This window comes from Diplotaxodon limnothrissa, linkage group LG8, assembly GCF_057381915.1.
Source record: "Diplotaxodon limnothrissa isolate DT_005_m linkage group LG8, D_limnothrissa_male_GT1.1, whole genome shotgun sequence".
Classification (NCBI taxonomy): Eukaryota; Metazoa; Chordata; class Actinopteri; order Cichliformes; family Cichlidae; genus Diplotaxodon; species Diplotaxodon limnothrissa.
In genome coordinates, this window is record NC_140603.1 from 27601027 (window position 1) to 27617251 (window position 16225).

General features: G+C 40.3%; 1 protein-coding gene across 2 annotated transcripts in view; it reads left to right on the top strand.

Moving 5' to 3' along the window:
* Positions 1-2444: 2444 nt before the first annotated feature.
* tbkbp1 (TBK1 binding protein 1) overlaps positions 2445-16225 on the top strand; it is a 38237-nt gene continuing 24456 nt past the window's right edge. For both annotated transcript variants that reach the window (XM_085361026.1, XM_085361027.1), the window contains exons 1-2: positions 2445-2690; positions 8840-8965. In XM_085361026.1, the coding sequence (XP_085217152.1) occupies positions 2445-2690; positions 8840-8965 (372 nt within the window). The remainder of the gene's footprint in view (positions 2691-8839; positions 8966-16225) is intronic.

The window sequence follows — 16225 nt, forward strand, 5'->3', positions numbered from 1 at the left end:
CGTGGGAGTGCTTTTGGATCATCCCGTTAGACCAGCGAGGAAAAGAGCCGTAGATTGGCTGAGGCTTTATTCCCCTCTCTCTTGAAACACAAGGAAAATAGCACCGTGGAGGAAGGGAGCAGATGAAAATAGCTCAGTGGGCAATCGCTGACTCACAAGGCAATGCTGGGAGTCAGGAAGGCATCCATTCCAGTATACATCAAATCAACTAGCTGTTGTGTAACTCCTCTAGTACCAGTAAATCAAACCGCTGTTGCTACGTCTAGTATGACTTTTGTGCATTTGTGCCCTTTGTAGCGGAATTAAAAGAGGATAGTGACATCACAGGCGCCATTTATCACTTTTGACAGCCCAGCCCGGAGTCTTCGGGGCAGGGGAGGGAGGCCAGCGTGGTCAGCTAGCTACTCAGCTCATTCATCATGCCACTCAAGGAGTCTAGGCTGTCAGAGCTCATGTTTTTTTTTAAGTACTGTGAAATGGAACAAGACAGCAAACCCAACTCATATGCAAATCATACTCTGATTAACATATCAGCTACAGTACATGCACTGGTTACTCATGCACCTGTGAGGGACTTCTCACCAAAAATTAAATGCAAAAGGCTGAGGTAATGAAGGCCAAAGGGTTCACGAGATTACGTGTGCTTTACTGTTTTGCTAATAATCACAGTTTTGTACATGTAAGCATCATATCCTGGTTAAGCCTGGAGAAAAAGATACAAATCCGACTTCAGAAAAGTGTATTTATATTGCTGTGAGTGGCTAATTGAACTCAGGAGATACAGAGAACTTGGGAGGCGGAATAGGCTGAAAACACCAGGCTGTCTTCTGAAAACATTTTATCACCACAGGTGTTTGTTTGCTTTGTTAAAGAATATCCGCAAAAGCAATTCACTGCAAATTTCTGGCCCTAGCCGACTGCTGCTTAACCTCCAGACCCACAGCAATCTAAATGTTCCCAACAGAAATGCCCTTCATAAATTAAAATGTTGACACGTTATTCCGTGCAGGGAGAGCGGCAGCATTAACTTCTCAGACGTTTTTTGTTGAGTGGGATGTGATGATTGATGTGTCCCACCCTTCCCTTCTTTGTGACTGGAGAGCTAAGTGAAAAGAGACAACGAGGAGCACGGCGTTTTATCCAGAGATGAACCTTGAGTGCCATATATTGTAAAATCACAGCGAAAAAAAAAAGGGAAATAAAAGACAAGAACAAGGGCAGTGTTTGCTTCATAGACTTACATTATATAATACAGAATATTAAATGAAAAATATAAGTAACGAAGACCCAAAGTCACAATATTAAAAACAATGCAGAAGTCATATTAAAACACTGTGTAGTTATCCTGCAGGCAATAACAAAGCAGGCACACAAAAGGAAAAAAAAAAGCACAAAAGTAAGCTGTTATTTTTAAATGGAAGTGATGGAAAGATTTTAAACAGGCTCAAAGAAACACTGATCCATCTCAGCCCTCCAGAGACCCAAAGTCTGGGTGAACACTGAAAGCTAAGTGCCATTAAAAACACATACATGGATGGGCTCAGCGGTTCAGAAATATTTGGGAACCAGTGCAGTGGATTGTTTTGAGGTCTTTATCTGTTGGCAACACTACGGAGTCTAATCATATTCAAATAGGGTGCTTTTATGCTGAAATATGTTTGATTTTACAGAAGAAGAAAAAAAAAATCTTTCGAACTCATGATCTAAAGCTGTGCTCTGACTTATCTAAAAACCGTCTACAGCTTGCTTTCTCTTTATTTCATTTCTCTCAGTTTCTTTGTTTTGTACCTTCAAAACCTTCTGATTGCAGACAAATGATTTGTTCAAGCTAAAACACGTTAAGATCTCTGTGTCTTTCCCTCACCTTGTTATCCAGAGCAAATTTGCATCTCTTTGTGTCCGCTGCACTGACCTGATATGCGGTCACGCTGCTTCTCGAGTTTGCTTCCCTTCTGTCAGAATGGGGCAGTGAATAATCAGGTAGCTCTGTGTGTACTGGCATTTCTTTTGTGGGGGGCAGCTTATGCGTAAGCACACCCGATGTGATATTGTGGCTAACTGGATCATTGCACCTACAGTACATCTGAACTCCTAAGACACAGTAAGCCATCTCTAAATTTCACGTGCCCCTCAGTCATCCTCCCGTGTCTCTCGGTACCCACTGTGCTTTTGAATATTTTACATTGTGTGTGCCAGCAGTCCGACTGCTCTCGATAGAAAACTGCTTTGTTCTTTTTTGTTTGTTGCGAGTAGCTGAGTGCTTGATGTTTTTTGGATTGCTGCTGTAGCACCGAGAGGCGACCCCAGCCAGAGTTATGAAATGTTTCTTTTTTAATTACTTTATTTTTGGATGGTGCATTTAATTGAATGGAAACAATCTGGCAGTTTAATAATTAATAAGCAAATATCTGTCTCTGTGTGCCCTCAGCTTGAAGCTCTGAGTGATGCAATCTCTGTTTGGAGGCGGAGGGGAGCTGGGGCTGCTCGGTGGAGGCGGCGACGCAGGAGGCCTGAAGGAGGATGGCTGTGGCAGCGTCGCGTGGCGGTCTTCGCCGCTGCCCCATGATGAAGTCTACTCAACCTCCCACTTCGCCCTTATCACCGCCTATCAGGACATCAAGACCAGGCTGGCCTGCCTGGAGCGGGAGAACACCAGTATCAAGAGGAAGCTGAAGATCTATGAGATCAAGGTGAAGAGTTTTTCACTCCTAATGTCAAACATTACAGCAAACTCAGACTCGCACAGTTGTTTTTGACCTTGTTGGTATCAGACAGAAAAACTGCAGTACTGGAGAGGATGAGGCTAATGTGTTTTTTTTTATTTTATTTACTGAAAGTTGCTCAAAAGGGGAGACTGCTGTCCACTCACCTTCCATTTTATTGAAGTAGTGAGATTGTGCACAAAAAAGATGAAAGAGGGAGCTTTCATGCTCTGTGATTGGTCGGCTTTGATCCTTGGCTAGCTGGAGAATGAACATTAACCTGAAAGGAGGGAATTATTCTGTGATATATGGCACAGAAGCCAAAATTTTTTTCCTTTAAATGATACTAAATGACATTTGTAAACATGTATCAGAGCCTGAAATTAATTCCAAATATTTGTCTGTATGCACTGACCCTAGAAGGTTATATCGATCTGTGATCATTTCTTGAGGACATCAACATAATGTCAGTTTGATATGTATTTTGCTTTTTCTTTTATTTGTAAGGAGTCCTTCCGAAGGTTTTTGGATCGAGATTCAACTTAAATCCAAAAGTTAAAGGCTTAAAGCCAAGAATGAAGCAGTTTTGTGCAACTTTTACGTAATCCCGAACTAAATCCACTCAAGTTACTCAACTAGCAGAGGTGTCAAAAAAATCACAGGAGACCAGACGAGCTGAAGACCTCAGGAGTTTGTCTCACATCTCAACAAACTTAGTGAGATATTAAACTCATATGCATACTCGGATACTTTTTTAGGTGCAAATGTTCAGCTGCACGTTCACGCTTCCAGTGGTGTCTTTATTAACTCAGGCTTTCTGCTTCAGGCTGTGTTTCATACATCATTTCACTTTTTGCATACAAAATGGATGTCAGTCAGAGGAGCATTTCATCGGGAGCTAAAAGGAAACTATGGCTACAAATAAGGCATGAAAGCAATGCTGGCAGAAAACAGTCAATTTTGTGTATTTTTAAGTTTATATTTTTAATTCCCCACTCAATACGCTCTCGGTGCTGGCATTTACTTCTAAGGTGACAGCTTGCATTAGAGTTGTTAAATTTGATATGTTTAAACTTCACAAGCAAGAAAGAGATGTGGAAATCACACATTTATTTTTATTGACTGAGTTTTCTTTGATAGGTTACAGTAATCGAATTGATTCTCGTATCTGTGTTCTGTTCGATGAGTTGCATAAAACACACTTTGCAGTAAATCTGAACCGAGAATAAAAGCATATTTATGCATATTTATTCATGCATTTTCTGTGCCACCAAGTAAAGGCATGTAAATTCCCCGTGTCAACGTGACGCAAATAGTGTGTGCTGCAAGGCTTCGTTGAATAACATCACTAACGTATGGCTTTACAGGTTTGCATATAAAACATATCCCATGCCTCAGTTTAAGTGCTCGCTGTCACTGACAAAACTGGGTTGATTAAGTGCATGAATGTACACTATTAGCACTGAAATCTACTGGGATTCAGCAGAAGGGTTGTGACAAAGAGTTCAAGCAAAAACGTCTTAGTTTCCAAAGATAACGTCAGCGACAGTAAATATTTCTGCACAGCTGGACCTGCAACTTTGTCGGTGGATATCAAAGCAGTTCTTGGTTGGGTGAGAAAGCTGGTGAGGCAGAAATCCACCTCGCAGCAGTGGTTGGACCAGCACGTTGATTTAACGGGGAAAGGGAAGGCAAATGAGCGTAAAGAAATAGCGTGGGAGGACAGAAAATGAGGAAAAATGGGAAAAGAAGTGGAAAGAAGGAGCAACATGGGCGGAATCATGCGTTGATAAACACGGAGAGAGGGTGAGAAATGAAGGAGTGAAGGGAGATAATGATGTACGGAGCAAGGGAGAGCTAAATGGTTCAAATTAAGAACACAGAAGGATTGGAGAAAAATCACTCCTACATTGTGATCATCATTAGTCTGTGGTCTACTTATTCTAGAAATAATATGGCTATGAAGTAGTGATGTATCTGAATTTCCCTCAGCCTTCACTGCCTAATTCTCCTTCAGGTACACAAGGACTTTTAATAAGCTGTACTGCTTACAGTATTGGAGAGCATCATTAACAGTGTAGCTCTTGTTCTGCTGCATGTGAACAGAGAACAAAATGTTTTAAATGACTAAAAAATTGTGAAAGAGGCTGCTGTGATAATGAAGACAGTTCCAAAAAGATGCAAGCTGTTGCAGTATTACGAGCTACTGGGGAGAATTTTAAGCTTCAGCTATGTTTGAGTTGACTGTTTGTGAAAGAAACAGTCAACCAGAACGACTCCAACCCCATATCACGACAAAGGGTGCAACAGACATGCCGGTTAACCGTGCCCGTAAAATGGGCACACGTGCAGATGTTGCATTTCCAGAAGGGGGAGATAATACATTTAAAGCCAAGAAGGCGGTAGTGAGCAAAAAAGTGCATTCCCGGGTCCTAAGTTACCAGAAACAATTAAGCTAGGCGGTTAATATGTATTTACATGTAAATGTGGTAATAATGTCTGTTTCCCACGATTACTTCTGATTGTGTGTATATTACACATTTTGCCGTGATACCAGGTTGAAGAGTCAGGGTGAGATTCTGAATGAATTTTGTTGGCTTTTCTATGATTTATTGTTTGCAAGAGATAAAACATGTGCTGGAAATGCATGAGAGGGGTGGCAGGTATGGAGAAGTAAGACCGAAGTCCTGCATCATTCTAGTGAGCAGCTGTTGTTCGAGGCTTCAGGCCGCCACATTGCTGTTGACTTACTCTCAAACTGTGGTTTGTTCAGGGCCCTCTCCCAGAGAGACAGATGTTGATTTTGGAAGAGCAGGTGCAGATGTTTGCTGTTTGGAGTAGAAGCTGTCACACCTGTGCCTATGTAAATAGAACATGTGCCTTTTTTCAGCTTTGAATATTTAAGCATCCCCCTCCGGAGCAGACAAGTGAAGCTAATGTGGAAGTGCCAAAAATTCTTATAATGGACACTTGAGGGAAGTCAGTTTCCACAGACTCCCGTGTTAAAATGCCTGGTTTTACAGCATGATGACTCCAATTTTGAAACTCCATCAATATGTATGGAGGGCAGGAGAGAGGTGAGAGTCTACAGCCATCTGTGAAACATGGTGGAGGATCTGTCATAAAGTACCATTAGACTTTGAGTTCAGATCCACCATTCAGTGCCATCTGAAGAGCATCTGACTCCTAAACAATACATTAATGCATTTAATGTTTTATCCACATAGGTCCGCTTGGGACAATCGTGTGCCTGCTTTCTGCTTTATATGCTGTATTTCTATGTATGTTTGCACATGCAGCAAAGTATACACTGGGGAATATGATTATCTGTTTGGTATCAGGTGTTGCAGAAAATTGGAATGAACAAGAACCAAGCATTACTAAAGAAAGGAGGAAGTAACAGAGCGGAAACCAAAAACCATGGCACGAATACTGTTTAACACCTGATCCAGCTGTTATCCAGCTGTTATCAGTTACAAATGGAAGACATTTTAGTAGTCCTAAGTGTAGCTCAAGGTTCCTCAGCACAGCTGCTGCAGTGATACAAATGGAAGTGGTTTTTTTTTTGTTGCTTTGTTCATGGGTAAATCAAGGTTGTTGTCGGCGTTCCTGATGCTCAGCGGCGTGAGAATACTTGATGCCCTCTGGGATTGCCCACGTTGGGAACATTTACTGTTAAACTGAGCAGAGAGAGGTGTTGCACTAAATGGAAAAGGGTTGTTTGCTCCTCGAACAGACATTGCATCAGCAAAACAATGACTTCACACAGAAAATGAATAGCCCTCTGAGCCTATGGTAGGCACTTTAAATGTAAATGTGTTCATTTAGGTTGAACGACACACGCAGTTATATAACGTGTATGTTTCTATCAAAGCATTCTGGTAACTACAGGAGTTCAGGACCATGACCGCCGACACTAGAAAACAATAGTAAATGTAATAAAGTCCATTAACTCCTTTTCTAAAGTTATGATGATGATGTAATAAATCACACCGGCATAAATTCAGCTACATATAATGAAATTATTCCAGCATATTTTAAATGTAAGCGATGTATTTGCTAAAATGCCGGTTCTCTGCCATCCTTTATTATTTCCTTGCCTGTGTCTTAGTAATAAAACTAGCAATTTCTATGTTTTTCAGATTGTCAACAAATCACATCCAAAGACAAATCAGCACTGATCCAACTAGAAGTATTGTGCCTGATTCTGCTGTTCTTAAAGAGCTCCATTGTTGTCAGAATTTATTACTAACACATCAGTGAGCCTCGCTGTTGCACTGGGTGACATATTCCTTCATTACCATGAGCACACTCTGCAGTTTATTTCGAGTCAGTCTCGCATACACGATTCTGAGAGTTGAAATACTCATTATAGCACCAAATGTGTATTAATGCAACGGTGAAAATAGTGCCAATCACTAGCAATTTACTCCTGCTTGAATTATGCTTACTAAAACCTGCAATAAACAGGTGTTTTAAATAATTATTGTGCTTTTCTTTTAAATGAAACTAGATGTTTGTCGCTCATTTTTTAAAATAGCTCTTTAGTAGAAGTGCGTGGGAAATTGTGGGCTTCACAGTGGTTAAGTACGAGAGCACTTGGACAGACTGAGCGTGGTGGCTTTTGATCTTTCTGACAGACATAAAAATATAGGAAATTGATGGTTTTAAGTTTAAAAAAAAAAAAAGACTTTTTTGGAGCTAAAAGTGACCATATGAGACACAGAATGTGAAAACCTACTTTTATCCAAGAAGCAGATGTCATTAATCTGTCTTTGTTTATTTTTTATACATTTTTTACCTTGTAGATGTCAATCTGTGTCCATTTGTTAAATTACTGTATTGTTATAATGATAGAAACAGATAAATAGTCACTTGTAGCCTGCTCATAAATGATTAAACCTCTGATAAAGAAACTGTCAATTGTAGTCCACACAGTGTTAACGCCACAGGCTAAAGACTAACAAGCCACCTGCATCACTAATGGGGCAAATTTCAGTGGTTAACTGACCACCTCAGAGGTGTGTGTGGGTTTTCCCTCATACCCGAGAGGTTTACTGGATGTGGAATTGACACAAAACAATGTATTATTTGTAGTTTATGCATAACAAAGTGTTCAATTAACTACATTTTTAGGTTTTTAGAGATATTTGAAGACATTGAAGGTGAGATATCAAACCCCAACAATCAGACAATACCCTATGTGCAAGCACTTGGCGACTGTGGGAAGGAAAAACTCCTTTTTAACAAGAAGAATCGTCTGGCAGAACCAGGCAGCCATCTGTAAGGACAGGGAGACTGGTTAATAAGCAACAGGCCCTCAAAACAGGAATAAAACCTTCTTGGACCTGCAGTTTGTTCAATCATGTTAGGTGAAGCCTAATAGAAAGCTAGTAGGGCATGCTTTTCAAAGCTGCCACTCTAACGATGTGTAACTTTAACTTTTTACGGAAGTTGAATTTATATTATAATTGGATTTATAAATAAATTCACATCCTCAGAAGTTGTTATCAAGAAGAAAGTTAGCAACAGAGATGAAAACTTTGTTTTTAGGCTGTAAACTTGTTTGTTGTTGTTATAAAGCTGGGCACTTTAACTTGGGAGTCTATGGGGACTGACTTGCTTTCCGAGTCACCATCTAGTGCCTATTTGAGGAACTGCAGTGTTTCTGATTTAGGCACCGGCTGCTGTTTGCATTCATCTGAGGGATCTTAAATGACATTTTTTGAAAGGGTGATTTTTAAAAAGCGCTTCATCATTCTCCAACGTTTTGCCGCAAAACACGAGAAGATGGACAAACTTAGAGATGGATAGGCTGACCGACAAAGCTTAGTAATAGGCCCTCCCCAGATTTCACCGTGTGGGACGAAATTAGGAAATATGACTGGAACAACTTGACATGGAAATTCATTAATTAGTTTAAAAGCTCTGAAAAATACCCCCCTACTCCCCAATCCTATGAGTGATATCTGGGCCAAACAGAAGCTGCAGCTGATGTAAGATGAATCATTAATGATCACAGTGTGGACTCATGAAAAATTGCAGAATACAGCAGCAAAAACAAAAATCAAAACCAAGCAAACAAAAAATATAAACAAGCTCAATGTACTTTTGTCTTGTTTACTTTTCCTCTGCAGTTCCCCATGATCAATGAGTTTGGTGAGGACACTAACTCCTACTGCTCATTTGAGAGCAAAGAGACGGCGATGCTGCACTCAGAAAACGGCAGCCTGCAGCAGAGAGTCAACGCCCTGACCCACGAGGTAAGAGAACAGACAAGACACAGGATTTTTATGCTGGTGCTCTATTTTGGTGGCGCGGCATAACCGGGTCTAAACCTGGCTACAGATGTGCTTATCGTGTAAACCTTCAGAAAACAAATGCTAAAGAAGGCGCGCCTTTTTACAAACACACAGGCATCACACATTTTTAAATTAGTGCACGCATAATGTGTGCATGCTGCACACAAGCACTAATTGTGGACTTTATGTGCTCCCGCTGTCCAAAACCTTGATGAATGGCTGTGCCCGAAATGTGCTCGGACTACTTGTTTCTCCTCACTTGTAACTCTCCTGTTTCAAAGTCTGTGAGAACAAGAGCGTGGGGAAATACAATTGAGAAACGACTGACACAGGAAGGCCGTGGTAAAACTGGTAGCAGCAGCGGTAAAAAGAACTACACAGCAGAACAAAGGGAAGGAAATGGTTTATGGGAGCAGCATAAACGATTAGCGTGGGACATACAAGGTCATGGGGCGCTGATACCATGCAGTCAGAGTGATTAAAAGGCTCATGGCTGCAGGAGCATGCTCTGTTGGTACAAGACCCTGACCACAACCACCTATGCATGCTGACAGGCACAAACCTTATATTTTCAATGAAGTGGTGACCTCCAATAATCAAAGGCAGGTAGAGAAAATCGAATTACTGTACAGCCTATAAATTTACAGTTTCATGTATCATCACACAATCATGTGAACACTCGCTTTGGGAACATAATGATGCTTTCTTATGCTTTTTTCATTTTTTCTGCCCCCGTTTTGCGTATAATAATATTTTTCAGCTATTTCCTCAGTGAACCCTCATACGCACGCTCTGAGACACATCAGGGGTTTTTTCAAACTCCTACAAAATCTTTTCTTTTTATTTCACCTTTGCTTTGATGTGAGGAATTTTTTGTCCTTTACCTCTGAAACCAAATATACATAACTGTACTTTCATCACAAGGTCTGTAATTTCTGTGTTGGTGTTCCTAATTTTTTGTTTCTGACTTAGTCTATTTTTATTTGAACTTTCACCCCTTCCTAAACATAAATAAGCAGTTTTAGTGTCAAAGCAAAATGAAAAGCTATATCTGAAAATATACATTTTATGCTTTTGCCATTTTTGGTTTCATATGGGACACAGGCCCGAGTCTCTGGGTTAACTTAGTTTAAGTGGACTTTAATAAAATGTCACTTTCGTCCACTATAAGAAGTGTATTAATGTGTTTTGCAGACAACAAATCATAATGCGTGTCCATTTTCTATGATTATTTGGGCTTCTCTTGCAGGATCCGGGCACCTTGCAGTTGCTAACCTGCATTAGTGGATGGCACAGTTAGCCTGTGCAGTGATTTCCATGACAGAAGCATGCCTGTTTTTAATACAATGCTGCCTGAGGGCCCAAAGATCACAGGGATCCAATACTGAATGTCAGCCTGCACAGATATTTCTCCAGAAAATCTGAATCTTATTATGCACATCCCATGAACTTCAAAAATACCTGATAGTTTTCTTGTGGTACATTTCAGTTTAGACATTTTAAACATTTTTTCCATATTCTATTGTGAATATAACATAGGTGAGATTTGCAGATCATTGCATTAGGTTTTTAGTTGTTTTACACAGCATCCCAAATCTTTGGAGTTAGGTTTGTTTTTTTCTAGAGTTAGAGGTGAGGCCTTCTGTCCTCCAAATCGAGTCATGCAACAGGACAATGATCCCAAGCACAGCAGAAAGACTGAAAAAGGGGAAAGTGTTGCAGGGGCCCAGTCAAAGTTCAGACCTCAACCTCACCGGACTTTAAGAAAGCTGCAAAATAAATGCCTTCAAACCTGAAGCAACACTGCGAAGGAGAGTGGACTGAAACTCTGCCTCAGTGATGTGAGAGACCAACAAAGTCATACTGAAAATAATTACTTTAAGTTATAGCTGCTAAAGGTGCTTCTACATTGTTGTTTTTTTGCCACCAGACTGCAGAGATAACTTATATTTGTGAGTATGTTTGATTTAAGGATGCTGTCCCTTTAAACTGCAACTGTACGGCTCTCCAGGTAACCAGAGTTTTCAGCGTTTTCTCTCGTGATAGCACTGCCTTCAGCTACTGAACAAACCAAACTAACCACAGAAGGCTTCTGCTCTTTAAAGCCACAGCACACCTAAAAAAAACTAACATATATGATCTTCCTCTGGCCCGTAGCGCTCACTCTCTCTTTTTTAAATATCACGGAACCGCATAGCACCACAAAAAGCACGTTTATTAAACAGCTGACAAAAACGTTTTTGAGTTTATGGATGGATTTTTTCTTTTTTCTTTTACTGTACAGTAATACAGTTTTTTATTCCATTTAAGGACTCCACATTCATAACAAAGAAAAAAACAATCTTCCACCTTTTCATCGAGATTCTCAGAGTATTGTATTCTTCCTTTAGCGCTAAGTACTACTAATAACTGCTAACTGATTCTTTTATACTATTAATTACGAAGGGATACCAACTATGGAAAACAAACAATCCCGCCCACAGTATCTACACTGAAGTGCAAATGTAAAACGTGATAATGAATATATCTCCTTATTTTAGGAAACCGTGCGTTTGTGGGCCTCTCAGGACAGAAATCCAGCTCTGGAGTAATTCTGCTCGCCTCCGTCACGATGCTGTTGACAAGCCGCACTCGGAGGTGGGGTGCCCCCGGCCTCTCGGCCTGGGGCTCGGTCACTCAGGCACGGGTGGCTGCCGGCGGAGCTCACAGGCGCGTCACTGCAACTCCCCCTGGCTTCTGCTCCGCGGCTGCTGAGTGAGCCCTCATCTGGGACTCTCCTCAGCTCTTTCTGGGACAGTGGCGCGGCTGCCCCTCTGTTGGTCTTCCTTGGTCTCTTGTGTTCTGGGGGCCTCTGGATGTCTGGAGTTTTGATCTCCTCCATACCTGCTTCATGCCCTGGAGGACGGGGCTGTGGCCCCCCCACACCCTCTAGCAGATCATTACATGAAGGAACCTTTTTTTTTTTTTTTTTTTTTTTTTTATTAATATTTTTGGATGGACAGAAACATTAATAAATAAATATACAACTGCAATAATCATACTGTCAGTTCTCTGTCCATTTTTAAACAAACAAACAAACTAAGACAAGCAAACAAACAACACACTAACAACAAAAAAAAAAAAAAAAAAAAAAAAAAAAAAAAAAAAAAAAATTACATAAATAAATAAATAAATAAAATAAATAAAACCCAGGAGAAACAAAATAATACACCGCCTCCTGGAAAACATCAGCAAAAACAAAAACGAATAAGGGTAAAACCCCCTGGTGCAAAAAAAAAAAAAAAAAAAAAAAAAAAAAAAAGACAACAACCAAAATACCAATGACACATGAAATATCCCTCTAAGAGACCATTTATCATAATGTCTAAGAGACATTGTCAATGTACCGCAAAAAGGGACCCCAGACCTGCTCAAAAATATCTTCTCTTCCCTTCATTCTATACATAACCCGTTCATATGATGCCATCCTAGACATTTGTTCGGTCCATTCCTTGAAAGAACAGGGGCTGGATGACTTCCAATGCCTAAGAATTACCCTGCAACCAGTTATAAAAGCCAGACGCATCCACAATCTCTGTTTTTTTGAGAGAATGTTATCGTCAGGTAGTAGACCCAGGACGCATATAGCTGGAGATTTAGAAAGATTAAGTTTAAAAATATCATTCACCAAGTTGATGATCCCATCCCACAAATAATCATTTTTCCGACATGTATACAACATATGAACTAGAGTCCCGACTTCCTGCTGACATTTCCAACAAATGTCCTTATCTGCGAGCTTCAACCTGACTAATTTACTGGGTGTCCAATAGTTTCTGTGAAGCAACTTGTACTGGATAAGTTGAGACTGTGTTTCAGGTGAGCAAACATACCATGATGAGATCAGCATCTTCCAACTGTCCTCTGAGATCTGGATACCCAGATCTTTCTCCCAACACCGCCTCAGTCCCCCCAAACTGGGAGCGTGTGCCTCTCTGAAGCTCCCATAAAATTTAGATGCCCTGATTCTGTTATTGTCAGGGGTTGCAAACATCTTCTGAACACTAGATGGAGGGTCTAGATTATTTTTCAAAATGGCTTTAATACAATGTCTTATTTGAAAAAACCTCCAAATTTCCCTTGGATCCAAATTGAATTCTCGTCTGATTTCTGCAAACGATTTCATGCCAGTCTGCCCAAATAGGTCCCCCATCTGATTAATACCTGTCCTAGCCCAGGCCTCCCACCAGACCGGTTTCTTCCCTATTAATACTTTCTTATTATACCAAATAGAGGCTCTAGCGGTGAGATAAGGGCTGCTGTTGGTATATTGGTGAGCTCTAAGCCAGGTCTCTTGCATGAAAGACAGTACTGGATCTTTAAACGGTACTGGCCTACCCTTCTGAGTAAGGAAGGCCTCTAAAGACGAAGGGGCCACAAGACTTTCCTCAATCCCAACCCATGATGGCTTATCAGTAGAGGAATTATGTATCTTAACTAACTGAGAGAGGGAGAAAGCATAATGATACCAGACCATCTTAGACAATGCCAACCCACCACTCTCTTTAGCAGCATATAATTTAGACCGATTGAACAATGGCTTTTTACCTGCCCACACAAAACCCTCTACACATGTATTATAAAGCTTTAGCAAATTATGTGGGACTGCTATCGGTAACATGTGAAGAAAGTACTGAAGTTTAGGGGCAATAATCATCTTCACCAAATTAATTCTGCCCAAAAGGGACAGATTTATTTTAACCCAATTCTACAACAGCGAACGGATGTTTTGAATCACTGGGGAAATATTTACTTTCATTATGTTGTCTAAACCAGGGGTCAATTTAATCCCCAAATAAGTCAGACCCTCGGGCTTCCACTTAAAATGCCATGAACTCCTCATAACAGGCGGACACAATTTAGAAATAGGCATAGCTTCAGACTTAGACCAATTTATAGTGTATCCAGAGATTACAGAGAAAGAATCAATAATTGAGGAAATTGCAGGAACGGCCTGTTCTGGGTTAGTTGAAATCAGTAAAATATCATCTGCATACAAAAAAGTTTTATGTTCTTCTTGACCCAAATCCACCCCTCTAATTTTCTTACATTCACGTAAAGCTATGGCTAAAGGCTCCAAAAACAGAGCAAAAATGAGAGGTGATAAGGGTGAACCTTGTCTAGTACCCCGACTTAACGAAAATGAGGGTGACATTATCCCATTGGTAATAACTGTAGCCATTGGATCTGTGTATACTGCCTAAAAAAGGGACCGAAACCAAATCTCTTCAAGGTATGAAACAGAAAAGGATACTCAACTTTATCAAAAGCTTTCTCTGCGTCCAAAGAGAAGGCAACGACAGGGTCTAGCTTAGTCCTGCTCTTCCAGAGTATATGCAATAACCTACGTAGATTATCCGCAGAGCTTCTATTTTTCACAAAACCGACCTGATCCCTATGCACCAAATACGGAAGAACTTTTTCAAGCCTAAAAGCTAATATCTTAGAAATAATTTTTTCATCCACATTAATTAATGAAATTGGGCGATAATTCCCACAATGCTGTGGGTCTTTCCCTTTTTTATGTAATAACGTGATCACTGCCGATCGCATACTAAACGGTAGTCTCCCTCTTTGAAACGCATCTTGATATACCGACAGTAGTCTTGGAGCTAGTTCGTCCACAAACACCTTATAAAAATCTGATGGAAATCCATCATTACCTGGAGATTTACCCACTCTAAGGCTGCCGATTGCCTGCTTAACTTCAATTAATGTAATCTTACCTTCTAATATACTTCTTTGATCTTCCGACAGGCTGGGAATTTTAATAGAAGAGAAGAAATCTGACAGCCTCGTTCCTCCACCAGTCCATTAGAAGTGTACAGCTCCTGATAATATTTAGTAAAAATATCATTTATTTCTTTTTTACTAGTAGTCAACTTATTATTATTACTAGGATCAAAAATAGATGGTATAAGGTTACTAGATTTTATCTGCTTAACCCTGTGTGCCAACATTTTACCTGTTCTCTCCCCTTGTTCAAAGTACTTCTGATTTAGACAAAACATTGCATATTCCACTTTTTTCTCCAATATGCTATTCATCTCAAATTTAAATTTAATTAATTTGTTCCATAAGTCCCTCTCTGGGAGCAACATATGTTGTTTTTCAAGCTCCTTGATATCCTGTTCCAACTTCATCAGCTTATCCCTCTCAGCTTTTTTAATCAAGGAGCAATATTGAATAAGGCGCCCCCTTAAATAGGCCTTAAAAGCATCCCAGGTCATTCCAACGTCGTCAATAGAGCCCTCATTGTACAACCAAAACTCCTTTATCATTTCCCTTATACATTCGCAATGACCCTTATTCTTCAATATTGAGTTATTCAAGCGCCACCTAGGTGACGGTTTAATATTATCAGTGTCAGTAAGAACAAGGTCAATGGGAGCATGATCCGATATAGCAATGTTACCAATAGAGGACCCAATAGTTTGACTTGCCAAAGAACGGGACACCAAAAAGTAATCTATCCTGGAGTAGGTTGAGTGAGGATGCGAAAAAAAGGTATAGTCTCTTTCTTGAGGATGAAGAAGTCTCCATATATCTACTAGACTCAGTTCCTCTGACATCACGTCCACCGCAGCATTTGTTGGGTCCTTGCTTAGTCCAGTACAAGAAGATTTATCCAATAAGACATCCCTGACCCGGTTAAAATCTCCCCCAATTACAATGTGTGTGTTACCTATAGTCCGCACCATGTTACAGACTTCATGAAAAAATTGTGGCTGAGGAGAATTAGGAGCATATATATTGACCAATGTCATTTTCCGCCCCTGTAAACATGCATCCAAAACCACCCATCTACCCTCCTGATCTGTATAATGCTTAAAGACCTGAAAATCCAAGTTTCTTCTAATCAATATGACCACCCCTCTTTTTCTAGCCGAAAATGCACTAAAATAAACTTGCGCCACCCAGTCTCTTTTAAGCTTTAATGATTCGGCCTCATCAAGATGGGTCTCCTGAATCAGGGCTATATCAGTCTTTTTCTGTTTCAGATATGTGAGGATTTTCTTCCTTTTAATAACATTATGACAACCCGCTATATTCCACGACACAATTTTACATAACTCCATCACACCATGTGAGCCGAATTATTATACAAATTTATCCAGAGGAATATCCCATTTACCCATATAACAACTCTTAGAGCCAGTAACATGAGACAACTCAATGATC